Source organism: Felis catus, chromosome D4 (genome assembly GCF_018350175.1).
Source record: "Felis catus isolate Fca126 chromosome D4, F.catus_Fca126_mat1.0, whole genome shotgun sequence".
NCBI lineage: Eukaryota > Metazoa > Chordata > Mammalia > Carnivora > Felidae > Felis > Felis catus.
Genome location: NC_058380.1, coordinates 62424221 through 62442500, shown reverse-complemented (window position 1 = coordinate 62442500; position 18280 = coordinate 62424221). Strand labels below are relative to the sequence as shown.

Sequence of the window (18280 nt, the reverse complement as noted above, 5' to 3'; positions counted from 1 at the left end):
TAATACTTTGATCCTGTGGCACAGTCACTGTTGGCCTTGATTCTTGATTAGCTTTGAAATAAATTTTAGAGTAATATAAATGTTGGAAAATACCTTCTTTATTCTTTTATAGGTTATTTTCTTTATCCATTTTTAAAATTCTTTTCATTATAGCACTCAAGAATGACCAAAAAAAGAAAACGCCAAGATGATTTTCAAAAAGTAAAACTAAAAGTGGGTAAAAAGAAACCCAAATTAGAAAATGCTACTGTTACAAACTTTAAAACGAAGACTATACATCTGCCTGAGCAACTCAAAGAAGATGGAACTCTTCCAACGAACAATAGAAAACTTAATATAAAGGTAAATCATAAATACTGTTTTGATAAAGTAAGATTTTTCTTTGAAATCATCTAGAATGTTTTTTGTGAAAAGTTGTATTGATTCTCAGGGTTTATTGACGGCTTAAGTTCGGAGTTTGTCCATTAATCAAATCTGAGTTGCCACTGCAGCTTTCCCATCTCCTCCAGAAAGACTTGCTCAACTAAATGCACAGTGATTTCTGTTATATACCTATTTGATGTGTTAATATATGATCTGGAAAAAATTCTGTTTAACTTTTCAATGTAACAAGTTTTTGATGTGACAATTTTCTAGCTGTTTTTATAGTTCATGAAGATCTTTTCTTACTGATTTTTTTTTTTTTTTTTAAGAGAGAAAGTATATGAACTGGGGGGAGGGAGGGAGAATCTTAAGCAGGCTCCTCACCCAGTGCAGAGCCCGAAGATCTTGTCTTACTCATTTTGAACCCACATAACTTACAGGTTCTCAGTAAATGTGTGAAGTTAATTCAAGTTTGAGCAATAGTTTTGTTTAAAATTTTAACAGCTTTATTGAAATGTAATTTATGCATAATAAAATCAACCCATTTAAAGTGTGCAATTCTGTAACTTTTAATGTATTTATAGTTATGCTATTATCCCCACAATCTAATTTTAGAACAGTTTTATCATGCCAGAAAGAAACCCTATATCTATTACAGGTCACTCCCCATTCTTCTCCCCTAGCTCTAGGCAGCCATTAATCTGCTTTTTGTCTGTGTAGATATGCTTATTCTGGTCATTTCATATAAATGGAATAATATGATATATGGTCTTTCGTTACTGGTCTTTTAGTTAATATGTTTTTGAGGTTCATCTGTGTTACAGCGTATCTGTGAGAACAGTACTTCATTTCTCTGTACTGTTGAATAGAGTTTCAGTGCATGGTTAATGTCACATTTTATCACTCATCAGTCGATGGACATTTGGTTGCCACTTTTTGACTCCCATGTGTAAAGCTGTTATGAGCATTTGTGAACCAGTTTTTGTGAAGATCAACATTTTCTAGTTTTGCTTTTAAGTTCTGAAGTTAAATAAAATTGAAAAGGTACTTGAAGTTACTTTTTTTTCCCCACAGATGGTATAAAGTATTCCACAAATAAAATTGTCAAATGTTATACTCAGAATACACACATATCCTGAAAGACTATTTAAAATAAGGAGAATGCATTTGTTAAATTAAGAGTATATAAACGTACCTACCATATGTTTGGTACATAGTAGGTTTTTCAGTAGTGATGATGATTGTTGTCACTTTAAATGATAGCCTACATGCAGGTTAATTTCAGAAAGAAGATTCTGACCAAGAGTTATGTAATGTTTTTATTAAGCTAAATATATTTTAAAGATAAAACAATCTTAGTAAAAGCTAAATAACATTTCAAAAATACTTACTGAAGTAGTTTCCTCAAGGAGAGTTAATTTATTAGCATAGTTTTAGTTAGCATGTTTATTTGAAAATGTTATAATATAGCTAAATCCTGTATTTTTATTTTTAGGATTTGCTGTCACAGATGCATCACTACAATGCTGGGGTTAAACAAAGTGCTCTTCTTGGACTTAAAGACCTTTTGTCTCAATACCCATTTATAATTGATGCACACCTTTCAAACATATTAAGTGAAGTGACTGCTGTGTTTACAGATAAAGATGCTAATGTACGATTAGCAGCAGTTCAACTTCTTCAATTCCTGGCCCCCAAAATACGAGCTGAACAAATTTCTCCATTTTTTCCTTTGGTAAGTGCCCATCTCTCTAGTGCCATGACTCACATTACTGAAGGAATTCAGGAGGACTCTTTAAAAGTTTTGGACATTCTGCTGGAACAGTACCCAGCCTTAATTACTGGCCGTAGCAGTATATTGCTTAAGAATTTTGTAGAACTTATTTCTCATCAGCAGCTGTCCAAAGGACTGGTAAATAGAGACAGATCCCAGTCCTGGATACTTTCTGTAAATCCTAATCGGAGACTCACTTCTCAGCAGTGGAGGCTGAAAGTCTTAGTGAGACTCAGTAAATTCCTTCAGGCCTTGGCAGATGGATCCAGTAGGTTGAGAGAAAGTGAAGGACTTCAGGAACAAAAAGAAAATCCCCATGCCACTAGCAACTCCATTTTTATCAACTGGAAGGAACATGCCAACGACCAGCAGCACATCCAGGTTTATGAAAATGGGGGTTCACAGCCAAATGTCAGTTCACAGTTCAGGCTACGGTAAGAAGGATTTCAGTTATGTCCACACTCAGTTTTCCTATATTGAATTTTAACTGCTGATCATTGATGGCTAATTGTGGGGAGACATGAAGTTGTCTTTTATAGTTTTCATATAGTTACTCATGATTTGATTTTATTTACTGATGGGAGGAGTCATCTGAAAGTATTAATTTGTTCATTTCTTACAAAGCCTAATGAGAAATAAAACTTGATGGTCTTTTTTGGCTTTGTCATCTTAGAATTTTATTTTCTTACTAGTCTTGATCAATGTAATTGTCAATTCAGGGAACTTCATTTTACTGGTACTTTACATTTAAGATTTAAATTAAACGGAGTGGTATTTTTTAATCATTAATTTTTATTTTTCATTCTTACCTTTCCTTATTAGGTACCTGGTTGGAGGACTAGGCAGTGTGGATGAAGGCCTGTCATCTACTGAAAACTTGAAAGGATTTATTGAGATAATAATTCCATTGCTAATTGAATGCTGGATTGAAGCTGTGCCTCCACAGCTAGCTGCTTCTGTTGGAAATGGTATAGAAAGAGAACCTCTGCAGGTTATGCAGCAAGTTCTTAATATTATTTCCCTTCTGTGGAAACTCTCCAAACAACATGATGAAACTCATAAATTGGTGAGAACTTAATGGATTCTTTATTTTCTAAGTAATGCCTTTTATCATAAATGGGCAGGTTAGAAATTTACTAATTGATTGCTACTAATTGATTATGCATTTTCCAAAATAATTTTAGTGGTGTAACCATAAGCTTGTTTCTTATTTTAGCCCCAAAATGCAAGTTAAGATAGTCTTGTGAGATGATTCTGAAATTTGTTTGTTTGTTTATTTAAGACAGCACAAGTGGGAGAGAGGGGCAGAAAGATTATTTTTTTTTGCGTGCACACGAGGGGTGGGGGGAGGGAGGGAGAATATCTTAAATAGGCTCCATGCTCAGCTTGATCCTGTGGCCCTGGGATCCTGACCTGAGCCGAAATCAAGAGGCAAGATGCTCAACTGACTGAGCCACTTGTGTGCCCCACTCTGAATATTTTTAATTTAAGTGAAATGTGTAACTGAATGAGCTTGTTTTCATTTGCTTTTATTAGATGTAATCACAGTAGTGTTACCATGTATTGTTTATGGCAGATTGATTACATAGGAGCATTCTAGTTTCTGGAGGCCTCTTATGGGATTAAAAAAGTTGCTTATTAAGGAGTTTCTTCCAGTGTATGCCACATTGTCAATTTTAGCAGAAATGGACCACAGTGAAGATCTTATAACTAACCTGTGATTTAGAGAAGAAATTAGTTACAGACTTGATTAGTGCATGCTGTTTTGTTTTCTCTTGGCAAGGGATATAAGATCAGAACACATTTCTAAAAGTCACCTTTCACTGTAGGTAAGCTGTAGTTCTAGGTATGGTCTGCGTGAAATTAACCTAAGATTCTAAGTTGTGTAGTAGTTTTTTACTAGAAAAGATGATAGTAGAGACGAGTTTCGTGATGATTTATCTGCTGTGTGGGGGAGAGTTGAATATTGGCAGCCTTTTTGAAGTGCTGTGGTATAGAGAATATAATGTATAGTCCATGGTGTAAGTAAGGAAGAACGAGATCTAAGATTAATTGGTATTAAATTAATATGATAGCACACTTAAAGGGCAGCTGCAGGAACAATACTTTAAAGCTTAAAGTATCTGGTTTATAGAATTTCTGCAAGGATTTTTGACTAGGCAGGTGTGAATCCTTGAAGTTGCCTGCATGTGTACAAAACTGACAAAGCAGTTTTTTGGTTTTGTTCAATTTTTATTTCAAGCTGGAATTTAGAATGAGTTAATAGACTCCATAAAATAAGATGAAGGATAAACTAAAAAGAGTATTCAATGATCCTGAAAAGCATTGTGGAATCATACTAAGGTGTGTGTTTCTTGTAAGAGCTTGCTCTAGCGCTGTTAACCCATTATCCATCATCTGTAGGGTTGTTACATGAATTGCTTTTTCAAATAGGACGGTATTTTATTGACTACAGTTTTGAACCTGTCTCATGATTCATTGCATACATTGGCAAGAAATTGATCAGGGTTGGGGGTAGAGTGTATAATTTTATGAAAGCAAAGCTTACTGTCCTTTATGGCAATTAACCTATGGTGTAAGCTAGTGACTAACAATGCATACAGGTTTTTGGTAAAGGATGTTATTTGCCTTCTTGAATGGATTTATCTGAAGATGGGATAGAAAGTAAAAGTCACGATATCAACATAAACCTTAAGTACCAGTCTTTCCTTCATTTTTAGAAAACTAAGAAAAATTCTAAGCATTTTGGTGTTTGGTGACACACAGGCACTAATTGTTAATCCTTTAGTAATAGTGTTTGTAACCAGATAGAATGGTAGGACCAAATGCAAATTCATTAATTATGCTAATTTTATATTATGCACTATTCAGATAATACTGTGAAAAGATCTAAACACTGCTTTAATTTTATGGATATTTCAAGTTTGTATGCCTTAGAACTATTCTGTGCTATTATAATACGACTGTTTATTAACAGTTCATTAACGTAGGACACTATATTCAGAAGACTGTTTTGTATAGATTGTTGAACGCTATGTAGAATACTGAACTGGGATACTATTTAAAATTCAAATAAATTGAAGAAAGTTTAATTTGAATAGAAATAGTATTTAAAAGCATACACTGGTAGAATTCTCTAATTTACCTTGGCAAATTGGTTATGTTGAATTGTAATAACTGGATAAGATAAGATCTATTATTTTGTTAAAAAAAATTTTTTTTAATGTTTATTTTTGAGAGAAAGAGCATGAGCGGGGGAGGGGCAGAGAGGGAGACACAGAATCTGAAGCAGGTTCCAGGCTCTGAGCTATCAGCACAGAGCCCAGTGGGGAGCTTGAACCCATGGACCACAAGATCGTGACATGAGCTGAAGTCAGAGCTTAACTGACTGAGCCATTCCAGGCGCCCCAAGATTCATTATTTTAGAGACAAAGCATGAATATGTATGCGAGCTGTACAAGGTGTCATTAAAATGCATTAATTTATTTTTTGTTACCATTATGTTTGTCTCACTCATCTTCAGTTATAGCTTAGTAGTTAAGATACTGGATAACCTATAACAGCTCAAACTTTAAAAGAGGAATGAAATGGCATTCCTTGGTCGTAAATGCAAATTGTGTCCCACAACCTAAATTGTAGCTCTTTTCTCTCAGAAAATGTGAAGGTCTTCTGGAGCACCTGGGTGGTTCAGTTGGTTTAGCATCTGACTCTTGATTTCGGCTCAGGTCATGATCCTAGGGTGATGAGATTGAGCCCCGCATTGGGCTCCATGTTGAGCGTGGAACCTGCTTAAGATTCTTTATCTTTCCCTCTGCCCTTCTACCCTGCTTGTGCATGTACTGGCTCGCTCTATAAAATTAAAGAAAAGGCAGGGGAGAGGGGGCACCTGGGTGGCTCAGTTGGCTGAGGGTCCTTCTTTGGTTCAGGTCATGATCTCATGGTTCGTGGGTTCGAGCCCCATGTCGGGCTCTGTGCTGACAGCTCAGAGCCAATTCTGTGTCTTCCTGTCTCTCTGCCCCTCCCCCACTCACGCTCTGACTCTCTCTCTCAAAAATAAATATACGTTAAAAAAAATTTAACAGAAAAAATGTATAGGGCTTCTATTGATAAATTGGCATCTAGATTAGGTGCAGCCTTGGGACACTTGCTTGCTTTTAGGTTTTGCTAAGTGTATTTATTTGCTGCATAGTTGAGAAACTTCATTTTAATCCAGGTTTTATTATTTATTAAAGTTTGTTTATTTAGAGACAGTGTGCACACATGCATGAGCAGGGAAAGGGCAGAGTGAGAGGGAGAGAGAGAATCCCAATCAGACTCCATGCTCAGCATGGAGCCTGACATGGGGCTTGACTGTGAGATCGTGTCCTGAGCTGAAATCACAAATCGGATGTTCAACCAGCTGAGCCACCCAGGTGCCCCTTAGCTTTGTATTTTAATGCTTGCTATTTTTAGTTTATATACTTCATTGCCCACGTCTTTTTTCCCATGAAGATTGGAATTTGTACAACGTGATGCAATTATGCATCAGGATTTGTTGAGCATCTATAAATATGGCTGTTTAAGTTAATTAAGATTCAGTTCCTTAGTCACACTGCTGCATTTCAAGTGCTCAATAGCTACATGTGGCTAGTGGCTGTGGTATTAGAAAACACAGATGAGTAATAATTCCATCACTGCAGAAAGGTCTGTTGAATAATGTTGCTGTACAGAGTCTCAGGTGTTGTTCTAGGCTCGGGGAATATAGAGATGAACATGACTAACAAGGTTGCTTGCCCTCCCAGTACTTAACTTTTGGTGGGATTGGTGGATGGTAAACAAATATATAATGTCAATACTAAGAAGAAAGATGAAAGTAAAGCAGGGTAAAGAGAACATGTGCTGGAACAGAGTGAGCGGGAGCTGTATTATTATTATTATGATGATGATGATGAAGGTTACTTATTTATTTTGAGAGTGAGAGAAAGAAAGAATCCCAAGGCTATGCACTGTCAGTATAGAGCCCAATGCGGGGCAAACTCATGAACTGTGAGATGACCTGAGCTGAAATCAAGAGTCAGAGGCTTAACAACTGGGCCACCCAGGTGCCTCAAGGGGGAGCTATTCTAAATAGATAGTCAGGAAACGCTTTCATGGCTTTTAAATGTCACTGAATAAAGTTAAAGGAGCAAGTCTTAGACCTGTGGGAAGAACCTTCCAGGCATAGGGAACAGCAAGTGCAAAGCCCCTGAAGTGAGAACAAATTTGGCATATCTGAGGAATGGCAGGAAAGCCTGTGCAAGTGAGGTACTAAGAGAATGGTAGAAGATAAGGGGAAAAAGTGACAGTGGCCAGATCATGTAGCACCCTATTGTCCATGGTAAGAAGTTTGGATTTTAACCCAAGTATGGTGAAAAGACATTGGAGAATTTTCAACAGGGAAGTGGCATGATCTGAATTATGTTTATTTAACTTTAATATGACGAATTGGTACATAGAACACTAGTGAACTTCCCTGTGATCAGCATCCAGGTCTAGCAAAACTGTGGAACCCAAACTCACACCATCTTTCCTGTCAATGACCAGTCCTGCCCTACATACATACTTACTCCCTTTCTTCTTTCCTGTGTTATTTGGAAGTATGGTTTATGCTTTAAAAGGTCACCGTAGGGGTGCCTGGGTGGCTCAGTCGCTTAAGCATCCGACTTCAGCTCAGGTCATGTTCTTGCAGTCTGTGGGTTCAAGCCCCACATCAGGCTCTGTGCTGACAGCTCAGAGCCTCGAGCCTGCTTCGGATTCTGTGTCTCCCTCTCTCTCTGGCCCTGCCCTGCTTGCATTCTGTCTCTCTCTCAAAAATAAACATTTCTTTAAAAAAATAAAAAGATCACCCTGGCTACTATGTAGAGAATTGATTTTTGAGAAGGGCAAGAGGAAAAGTAGGGAGACCAGTTGGGAGGCTATTGCAGTAATCTTGGTAAGAGTGGTGGATTAGAATAGAATGGTAGCTAGAGTTGAAGTGATGAGAAGCAGCTGGGTTCTGATAAAGTCATTGGGACTGCTGATGTGTATAGTGAAGGAAAGAGGAGCAAGAATGGTGCCTGCGTTATGATCCAAATGACAGTGTGACTGCCGGTGGGGAGATCAGTTTATTCATGTTAAGTTTAACATGCCTGTTAGAAGTTCAAGAAGACATGTTGAGTATACAGTGATAAATTAGCACAAAGAGAAGAATACAGTAAAGGATACTAAGGAGCTGTAGGGTAACCAGCTAGTCCTACATCCCAAGAAACCTTTTAGTCCCTGGAAAAATGGAATGGTTGGTTCTCTGGATAGGAGAAAATAAGAGTGTTGTAATTTGGAAAAAGTGTTTCAGGTAGGAGAGAAAGATTCATGAGTACTGCAAGAACTTTAGAGAATTGCATTGCTTTTTGACAAATATTTTTAATGGGAAATAATAGAATTGCTGGGAAGTAGAGTTATTGTGTAACGGAACACTAGTACAAAGACTTTCTGGTATATTTTACAAATATTGCACTAGTGGTTCAAATTCAGAATTTTCTTCTTAATTAGTTTCTCCCTTTTTCTTTTAAACAGTAAATAAAATACAAGTAATGATAATTATTAAACACCAGAAAGATCTGTGGGTGACATTTGGGTGCTCTAATTTATTTTGATTTTAAAATTTATTTGTATCTTCTGTCATAAGCAAAAGATGTATTATAATGGTAAATATATAGTTGAATATTAATAAGTGGTCCCATTTCTGCTTAAGGTTTTATTGGTTATTTTAAATTGTTTCTTGTAGATTTTCTAATTTTTATTTATTTTAATAGGAGTCGTGGCTTCGAAAGAATTATCTTATTGATTTCAAACACCATTTTATGAGTCATTTTCCGTATGCCTTAAAAGAAATAACCAAGCACAAAAGGAAAGAGACAAATAAAAGGTATTGTGATTCCTTCCACTGTATAGACTTGAAAAAGTTTTTAACCTGAAATTACCAGAAGATAATTAGCCTTAAACTGAAACGTTCTAAACTGTGAGGGGTTTGTATCTAAATTTTGTGAGATAAAAGTAAAAGTAGCAGTAGTATGGCTGATCTTGAACAAGTAAGTCACTTTAAGCCTTGAGACTTCCGTTTCTTTTAATGTTTAAAAATCTAAAGTGAATATTTTTCACAGAGTATCAAGTTATATAAATAAGAATATAATAAAATTTGTTGAGGGGCTGATTTATTTGGGAAAGAGGTACTATGTAATCCCTAAACAAGAAAGTATCTTAAAGGTCATGTAGTTGTGTCATTTATATATGAGGAAACTGGTAATGAAACTATCAGTATCAGGAAGAAGGATAATTGGAGAGAAATAACTTTCTAAAACAGAATTTATGGATTAGAAGATGGAATTTAAAATTGTAAGCCTGAAAACGGTTTAAATGTTCACCTCAAGTGAGAGCAAGTAAGCGTAAAAACAAGTTATCTAATAAAATTTGAGAAGCAGGTGCAAGCTAGAACGCTAAAAGTGGCAGTTCCTCAAATGAGTAAATGCCTGAAGGGGTCTTAGTCTGTCAGATAATTGTTATATTTGTCAAAGGGAAGAAACTACCTGGAGAATCAATGAGGCTCTTTGAGCAGGGTTTAGAGGATATGCTTAGAAGTGACAAGGCTGTTGGAGGCCGATAAGGTTTTCATTTCTTCATTAAATATTTTGGTTGCTTACTATAAAAGTATCATAATAGAGATCATCAGATGTTTTCTTGTTCTAAGCAATTCATAAAGTTGTTTAAATCAGTCAAAATACAAAATTGGTAAAAATATGTCGGGGAAGAGTTAGGAGACAGAAACCACTCTAGTGATTTTAACAGCATTAAAAAAAAAAATTTATTTAGTGCACTCAAACAGGGGAGGGGCAGGGGCAGTGCAGAGGATCCAAAGGGGGCTCTGTGCTGATAGCAGTGAGACTGCTGTGGGGCTCAAACTCAGAAACCGTGAGATTGTGACCTGAGCCGAAGTTGGACATTGAACTGACTGAGCTACCCAGGTGCCCCAAAGAACTGAAAAGGCAAAAGGAAACATAATATGGAGATAGCCACTCAGGAAAGTAGGTACTATCTCTAGAAGTGGGAGAAAGAAGAGAGCAAGAAGCTTGGAGGAAATGCTTTGTGGCACCAGAACTCTGACCCCTGGGAAAGTGGTTTTTCCTTAGTGGGCATGAATGTTTTTGAGATATGAAGAGGGGCCTCGAGCTGGGGCTCAAAACTTTGCTAAGGGAATTTTGGCTGGCTGGTGCTTCTTCGGGTCATGATGTTGCTGGTTTTGTGTCACAAAAACTGCAAACTGGATTCAACTGTGGCTACTAGAATAAACTGCTTCTGGCCTGAGGAAGAGTTGTTGAGTTGAATTGGCAGCAAAAGGAACCAAAAACAGGACTGGGAAGCAAACAGAAAGGAGAGTATCCCATCTTTCTCCTACAGCTTTCTAGTCTCTTACTAGGACCCCTTCATTGGCAGAGCTTAACAAGAAGCCAGCTGCAAAGGAAAAATGTGGCCTAGAGTCCCAGCTGTAGGATGACAAAGCAGAGTATAGAAGGGTGGGTTTGAAGCTTAAAAACAATAGTCCAGTAACTGGCAGGAGGAAAATTGAATTGTATGTAGCAGAAGGCAGTTTATTTAAGGGTTATTAAAATTGTATAATTAACAAGCGCTATATAGGAATTTATAAGAAGAGAAAGATCCTTGATGGGATGAACAGATAAAGCTATATTGAAGAGTAGTATTTGAGCATGGATATGACTTTAGCAGGCATAAATGAAGCAAGGGATGAGAGATTATACTAACTAGAAGAGGTAGCATGTAAGAAAACCATAGGGTTAGGTAATGGAGAGCATGGGACAGATCTGGGTCAAATCTGATTTCTGCTGTTTACCAGCCTTGATGCTGAGAGACGTTCCTTGTCTGTGAAATTTAGTGCCAAAGGGTCAAAGCTGAAAGATAAATGAAGACTTTTGGTTGGATCAGAACTACGTCTTTGGAAGATTAATTTAGTGAGTTTCTGGAGTTGGAGGGGACAGTCAAATAGGTAGCTACTTTCTTGAGTAAGGTATTAGGTTCCCCACCTCCCATCCCTCAACAAACATGATTTTTTATTAGAGCAAAACTTTTAAATCTGGTCCATGGATAAGCTTCAGAAAGTCCTAGAACTCTTGAAGAGTTTTATGTGTGTGTATTTTTCTTGATAAGAGCTTCCATACATAATTTTCATCAAAATGAGATTAAGTAGTGGTTAGGAAGTTTGGCATTTAGTAGACCATTAAATGCAAGTAAATTATCCAAGAGTGTATGGGTGTGCTGTCATTATTCAAAACATTTATTGAACACTTAACATGTGGAAGGCAGTTACTGTACTGTGTGCTGAGCATTTTGAGGTAAAGGGGTGATGCTTTGGAGTACAAGCTAATGGGGGAGATGTTTATTTCTGATTGTTTAATCTGTGACCAACTGTGATAAAGTTAAGGAACAGTTTAGGGTAATATGAGAGTATATAATAAGGAGCTTGTCCTGATCTTTTAAGAGGGAATAGAGTTGTAGGGAAGGCTGCCCTGATGAAGTGATTTGTACCAAGATATAAAAGGTAAAAAGGAGTTAACTTTATGAAGATGTTGAGGTAATGAAATTGTGGAATTTTTTTAAAAGATTTTATTTTATTAAAAAAGGAGGGAGAGAGAGAGGGAGACACAGAATCAGAAGCAGGCTTCAGGCTCCCTGGTGTCAGCTCAGAGCCCAATGCGGGGCTTGAACCCACGAACCATGGGATCATGACCTGAGCCGAAGTCAGACGCTTAACCGACTGAGCCACCCAGGCGCCCCTTGAGGTTTTTCTTCTTGAGGTAGACCTGTGTTACTATAAACTTCTTTCTTAAAATTTTTTTTAAACCATTTGAAAAAAAATTTTTTTAATGCCTGTTAATTTTTTGAGAGAGAGAATATGAGTGGGGGAAGGGGCAGAGAGAGAGGGCAACACACGAAGCAGGCTCCAGGCTCTGAGCTGTCAGCGCAGAGCCCAATGTGGGGCTTGAACTCACGATCCACGTGATTATGACCTGAGCCCAAGTCAGATGCTTAACCAACTGAGCCACCTATATAAACTTCTTTCTTAAACCACTTTGCTACAGCCCAAAGATTTTGGACTGTTGTGTTTTCATTTTCATGTAATTTTTGATGTTCTCTGATTTCTTGGTTGACCCATTCATTGTTTAATGGCATGTTATTTAACCTAACCTCCATGTATTTGTGCTCTTTTCAGATTTTTTTCTTGTGGTTTAGTTGTAGTTTGATGGCATTGTGGTCAGAAAAGATGTATATAGAACATTGATTTTTTTTTTTTTTTAATTTGTTGAGACTTGTTTTGTGGCCTCATATGTGATCTATTCTGGAAAATGTTCTGTGTGCACTTGAAAAGAATTTGTGCTCTGCTGTTTTTAAAAATTTTTTTTTCAACGTTTTTTATTTATTTTTGGGACAGAGAGAGAGACAGAGCATGAGCGGGGGAGGGGCAGAGAGAGAGGGAGACACAGAATCGGAAACAGGCTCCAGGCTCTGAGCCATCAGCCCAGAGCCTGACGGACCGCGAGATCATGACCTGGCTGAAGTCGGACGCTTAACCGACTGCGCCACCCAGGCGCCCCTGTACTCTGCTGTTTTAAGATAGAATGTTCTGAATATGTTCAATCCATGTGGTCCAGGATTTCATTCAAAGCCACTATTTCTTTGTTGATTTTCTGTTTGGATGACCTGTCCATTGATATAAGTGGACTTTTAAAGTCCCCTATTATTATTGTATTACTATCAGTTATTTCTTTTATGTTTGTTATTAACTGTTTTTTGTATTTGGGTGCTCCCATGTTGGATGTGCAAGTACTTACAATTTTTATATCCTCTTGTTTGGAATGCCCCCTTTATTATTACATAGTGCCCCTTTTTGTCTTTTGTTATAGTCTATAACAAGTCTTTTTAAAGTCTATTTTGTCCAGTATAAGTATTGCCGCCTTGGTTTTCTTTTAACATCCATTTGCATGATAAATATTTTTTCATCCCCTCACTTTCAATCTGCACATGTCGTTAGGTCAGAAACGAGTCTTTTGTAGGCAGCATATAGTTGGGTCTTGTTTTTTTAATCCACTCTGTCACCCTGTGTCTTTTGATTGGATCATTTAGTCCATTTACATTCAAAGTAAATATTGAATAGATATGTATTTACTGCCATTTTGTTATTTGTTTTATGGTTGTTCCTGTAGATTTTCTCTGATCCTTTCTCTTCTCTTGCTCTCTTTCATAGTTAGTTTGCTTTCTCTAGTGATATACTTGGATTCTTTTCTCTTTATTCTTTGCGTATCTATTACTGATGTTTGATATGTGGTTATCATTAGGTTTGCACATAACATCTTCTACATGCATATAGCAGTCTATATTAAGTTGATGATCATTTAAGTTTATACTTTTACTCCTCTCCCTCCCATGTTTTAGGTACATGGTTTCATATTTTACATCCTTCTATTTTATGAATCCCTTAACTGAATATTTACAAATACATTTATTCTTATTGCTTATGTGTTTTCTACTTTTTGTACTCTCACTTATGGTCTTCTTTTCATTCAGAGTCCCCTTTAAACATTTCTTGTAGGGCTGGTTTAGTGGTCATGCGCTCCTTTAGTTTTTGTCTGAGAAACTCTTTTATCTCTCCTTCTATTCTGGATATTCTTGGCCACAGATTTTTCCCTTTCAGCGTGTTGAATATATCCTGCTGTACTCCTTTCTGGCCTGCAAAGTTTCTGCTGAAAAATCCACTGATATCCCTGTAGGGTTCACTTGTATGTAACTGTCTTACTTTCTCATGGTCCTTTAAAAATTTTTTCTTTATCACTACTTTTTGCCATTTTAATTACTATGTTTGTTGGTGTGGATGGCCATGGTTTGAATTGGGAGTGGGGGGAGGGTCTCTTTTTCCTGAATCTGGATCTCTGTTCCTTCCCCAGACTAGGGAAGTTTTCAGGTATTATTTCTTCAAATAAATTTTCTTCCCTCTTATCTCCTCTTCTGAGATCCCTATAATGCAGGTTGTTACTATGCTGGATGGAGTCACTGAGTACCCTAAGACTATTCTCAGTTTGCATAAATTTCTTTCCTCTTATTTACTCAGCTTGGTTACCTTCCATTACTCTGTCTTCCAGGTCATTAATTCATTCTTTGCTTTGTCTAGCCTGATATTTATTCCATCCAGTGTATCTTAAATTTCATTTTCTGTGTTCTTGATCTCTGATTAGTTCTTTTTATTCTTTGACAGTCTTACTGATGTTCTCCATTCTTTTCTCCAATCCAATGTCTTTTTTTTTTTTTTTTAAGTAAGCTTCGTTTTCAGTGCAGAGCCCAACATGGGGTGTGAACTCAGGACCTTGAGATCAAGGCCCAAGCTGAGATCAAGCGTCAGATGCTTAACCAACTGAGCCACCCAGGTGCGCCTCTCCTGTATCTTAAATTCTCTATCAGGCATATTACTTATTTTCACTTTGGTCTCTTGCTGTGGTTTGGTCCTGGTCTTTCATTTGGGAGATGTTTCTCTGTCTCCTCATTTTGCCTGACTTCCTGTGTCTGTTTCTGTGTGTTAGGGAAGTCAGCTGTTTCTTTTGCTCTTAACAATAATAGTCTCTTAAAGAAGGGGGCCTGTAGTGCCCGGCAATGCAGTGTCCCGTTTCCCAAGGCCTGATGCTTCAAGAGAGTGTCTCCTATGTGTTTTGTGTGTGCTCTCCATTTGTGTCTTGGCCTCTTTTTCCTTTAGTGTAGTTTACAGAAGCTCTCTTTGCTCATTGTGTACAGTGTTTGATCCTTGGCAGGGGTGGGACACTGTTTATTTGTTTAAATGTTTGTTTGGCCGGGGGCGGGGGATGAGTTAGGGACAGAGAGAGAGGGAGACACAGAATCCGAAGCAGGCTCCAGGCTCTGAGCTGTTAGCAAGAGCCTGACATGGGGCTTGGATACATGAACTGTGAGATCATGACCTGAGCCAAAGTTGGACGCACAGCTGGCTGAGCCACCTAGGTGCCCCCAGGTGGAACACATTTTAATAAGGGGTGTAGTGGTCTGCTTATGAAAGGAGACCTGCCACTACTGCTGCCAGAACTGAGGTCCTGCAAAACATGAGTGTCAGGAGATGTGGCATTGGCAGAGTTTGTGCTGGGTTTCTTGGGGAGGGGCCTGCAGCGCTAGGACTCAGGCCTGCATGTGACTGGGAAGGGCATATCTGCTGAATTGTCATGGATTGGGGGGTGTTGGGTATGGTGGAGGGTGTGGGATGTTTTGGCAGGGGTGGGATGTAAGGAGGCTTGGCAGGTTAGGTTAGGAGTGGTAGCACGGGGCTGTTTCCTGTTGGTGGCTATTTATGCTGAAGGGAGAAGAGGGAAATGACCCTTGCCAGGTCCTTTGTTCCTAGAGGGGTCTCCCTGTGACCTCTGCCTCTCTGGACCATGCTTTGAGATGAGCAAATTGCAAATCACTCTCCCTCTTGTCTGCTCTTGAGTTTTCCAGTTGCTGATACTATGCTGTATTTGCACGGGCTGTTTGTCCTGCTCTCTTTAATTGTGGGAACTCTGCTTCCTAATGTCTTCTGGGCTTTCTCAGAGCCAAGTCTGCCGATTTTTAAAATTTCAGGCTTTAAGTCCCGCTGGTTTTTGAGAACTACAAAATTCAGCCCCTCTCATTTTCAAAGGCAAATATTCCAGGGATTCATCCTCCCTGTTCAAGGGCTCCCCTGTGTGAAGTCTGTTTTCTGCCCTTCTCTATGCCACCATCTCCTTCTCCATTGTGTCAAATAGCCATGGTCCATTTTGCTTCCAGACTGTCTTTGCCCTTCCTACCTTCTTTAATATGTCCCCTTCCCTGCTTTTAGTTGTGGAATTTGTTCTGCCAGTTTCTGGATGGTTTCCTAGGTAATTTACACTGATACGGGTGTTATCTAGTTGTATCCGTGGGAGGAGGCAAGCTTAGGGTCCTCCTACTAGTACTGCCATTTTCCCAGACAACTTTGCAGTTGTGGGATTTTTAGCAAAAATAGATTGGCAATATAACTGGCTTATTTTTTACAAGATTCTCTAGGGATTCATTTTTAGGGATTTTGGGCTGCTCTTTTACTTCCATAAGGAGCTGCATTGAATACTTAGATAACCTGTGGAGGGCAACAAAAGTTAAAGTTGGGGGGACAACGTTGGCTTTGGCCAGTGGTCTTCATTCTTATTCACATAACCTCAGTTAATTTTTTACCTGATGTCTAAATTTGTTCATCTTTGGTTCAAATACAAAGGATAGTATTGATTTTTATTGTGGTAAAATATACATAACATGAAATTTGAGCTTTTTAAAAAAATGTTTATTCTGAGAGAGACAAGCGTGCGTGCAAGTCAGAGAGGGGCAGGGAGAGAAGAAGGTAGAGAATCCCAAGCAGCCTCTGTGCTATCAGCACAGAGGCCCTTGTGAGGCTTGATTTCATGAATCATGAGGTCATGACCTGAGCCAAAGTTGGACGCTTACCTGACTGGAGCCTCCCAGGTGTCCCTTTACCTTTTTAACTTAATCACTTGTATGTGTTCGGTTCAGTAGTATTAAGTATATTTACATTGTTACGCAACCATCACTACCATCCATTTCCAGAAATATTTTCATTTTCCCAACTTGAAAGTGTATCGGTTAAAAAATAACTCACCATTGTCCCCTACCACCAGCTCTTGGGAACCACTGCTCTACTTTTTATCTCTAATTTGACTCTTCTAGGTATCTCATAGAAGTAGAATCATAAAATACTTTTCCTTTTGTATCTGGTGTAATTTCACTTAGGAAAATGTCTTCAAGGTTCATCCGTATTGTAGCATGTACCAGCATTTCATTTCTTGTTTTTTTAAATAGGTTTTATTTTTTGGAGCAGTTTTAGTTTCAAAGTAAAATTGAACAGAAAGTACATACAGAACTGTCGTGTACTCCTCCCAGAAATGCATAGCCTTTCTTCTATCGTGCACCATAGTTTTACATTTGTTAGAATCTGTGTACCTACATGGACACATCTCAAATCTGTCGTTTACCTTAGGGTTCCCTGGTGGTAGTAACATTCTGTGAGTTTTGACAAATGTAAAATGATGTGTATCTGCCTTGTTGGTATCATATAGGATAGTTTCACTGCCCTAAAAATCCTGTTCTCTGCCTATTCATCCCTCCCCATGTTTTTTTCATGACTTGATAGCTCTTTTTATGTTTGTTTATTTTTGAGAGAGTGTGTGAGCATGCACAAGTGAGGGGTGGGGCAGAGAGAGAGGGAGATGCAGAATCTTAAGCAGGCTCCAGGCTGTCAGCGTGGGGCTTGAACCCATGAACCTGGGAGATCTTGACCTGAGTCAGATGCTCGATGAGCCACCCAGGCACCCTGATAGCTCTCTTAAGTGCTAAGTAATGTTTCATTATATGGGTAGGTCACAGTTTATGTACGCACTCGCCTACTTCCTGAAGGATCTCTTGGTTGCTTCCATGTTTTCCTTCCTTTTTAAGGCTAAATAATACTCCACTGTATGTATATACCATATTTTGTTTATCCATTCATCTGTCAATGCACTTTTGGTTGGTTTCCATCTTTTGGTTATTGGGAATGATGCTGTTGTAAACATTGGTCTTCAAATATCCATTTGAGTTCCTGCTTTCAGTTCTTCCCTGTATATCAAAGGATATAATTTGTCATTGAAAATACAGACATTTAAAAATGCATTGTAGTCATCTGTAAGAAAACTCTTTTTTTGCTCAAAATGTATGAACCTACGTGGTGATGGTCTTTAACAAGATAATTCTTTTTTTTTTTTTTTTAATTTTTTTTTCAATGTTTATTTATTTTTGAGACAGAGAGAGACAGAGCATGAACGGGGGAGGGGCAGAGAGAGAGGGAGACACAGAATGGGAAACAGGCTCCAGGCTCCGAGCCATCAGCCCAGAGCCTGATGCGGGGCTCGAACTCACGGACTGCGAGATCGTGACCTGGCTGAAGTCGGACGCTTAACCGACTGCGCCACCCAGGCGCCCCAACAAGATAATTCTAATATGTACTGGGAGCAGATACTATAACTGAACTAACATGAGTTCATTCCT

General features: G+C 38.3%; 1 protein-coding gene across 2 annotated transcripts in view; it reads left to right on the top strand.

Annotated features, from left to right (window-relative positions):
* Nucleotides 1-18280, top strand: part of TEX10 (testis expressed 10) — a 59763-nt gene that overhangs the window by 5402 nt on the left and 36081 nt on the right. The window contains exons 1-5 of one of the 2 annotated variants that reach the window (XM_045042799.1): nt 154-342; nt 1859-2098; nt 2387-2571; nt 2960-3203; nt 8947-9059. In XM_045042799.1, coding sequence (XP_044898734.1) covers nt 163-342; nt 1859-2098; nt 2387-2571; nt 2960-3203; nt 8947-9059 — 962 coding nt within the window. In that variant the 5' untranslated portion in view covers nt 154-162. Of the gene's footprint in view, nt 1-153; nt 343-1858; nt 2572-2959; nt 3204-8946; nt 9060-18280 lie in introns of those variants that run through there. The other variant, XM_003995664.5, reaches the window with a different exon arrangement.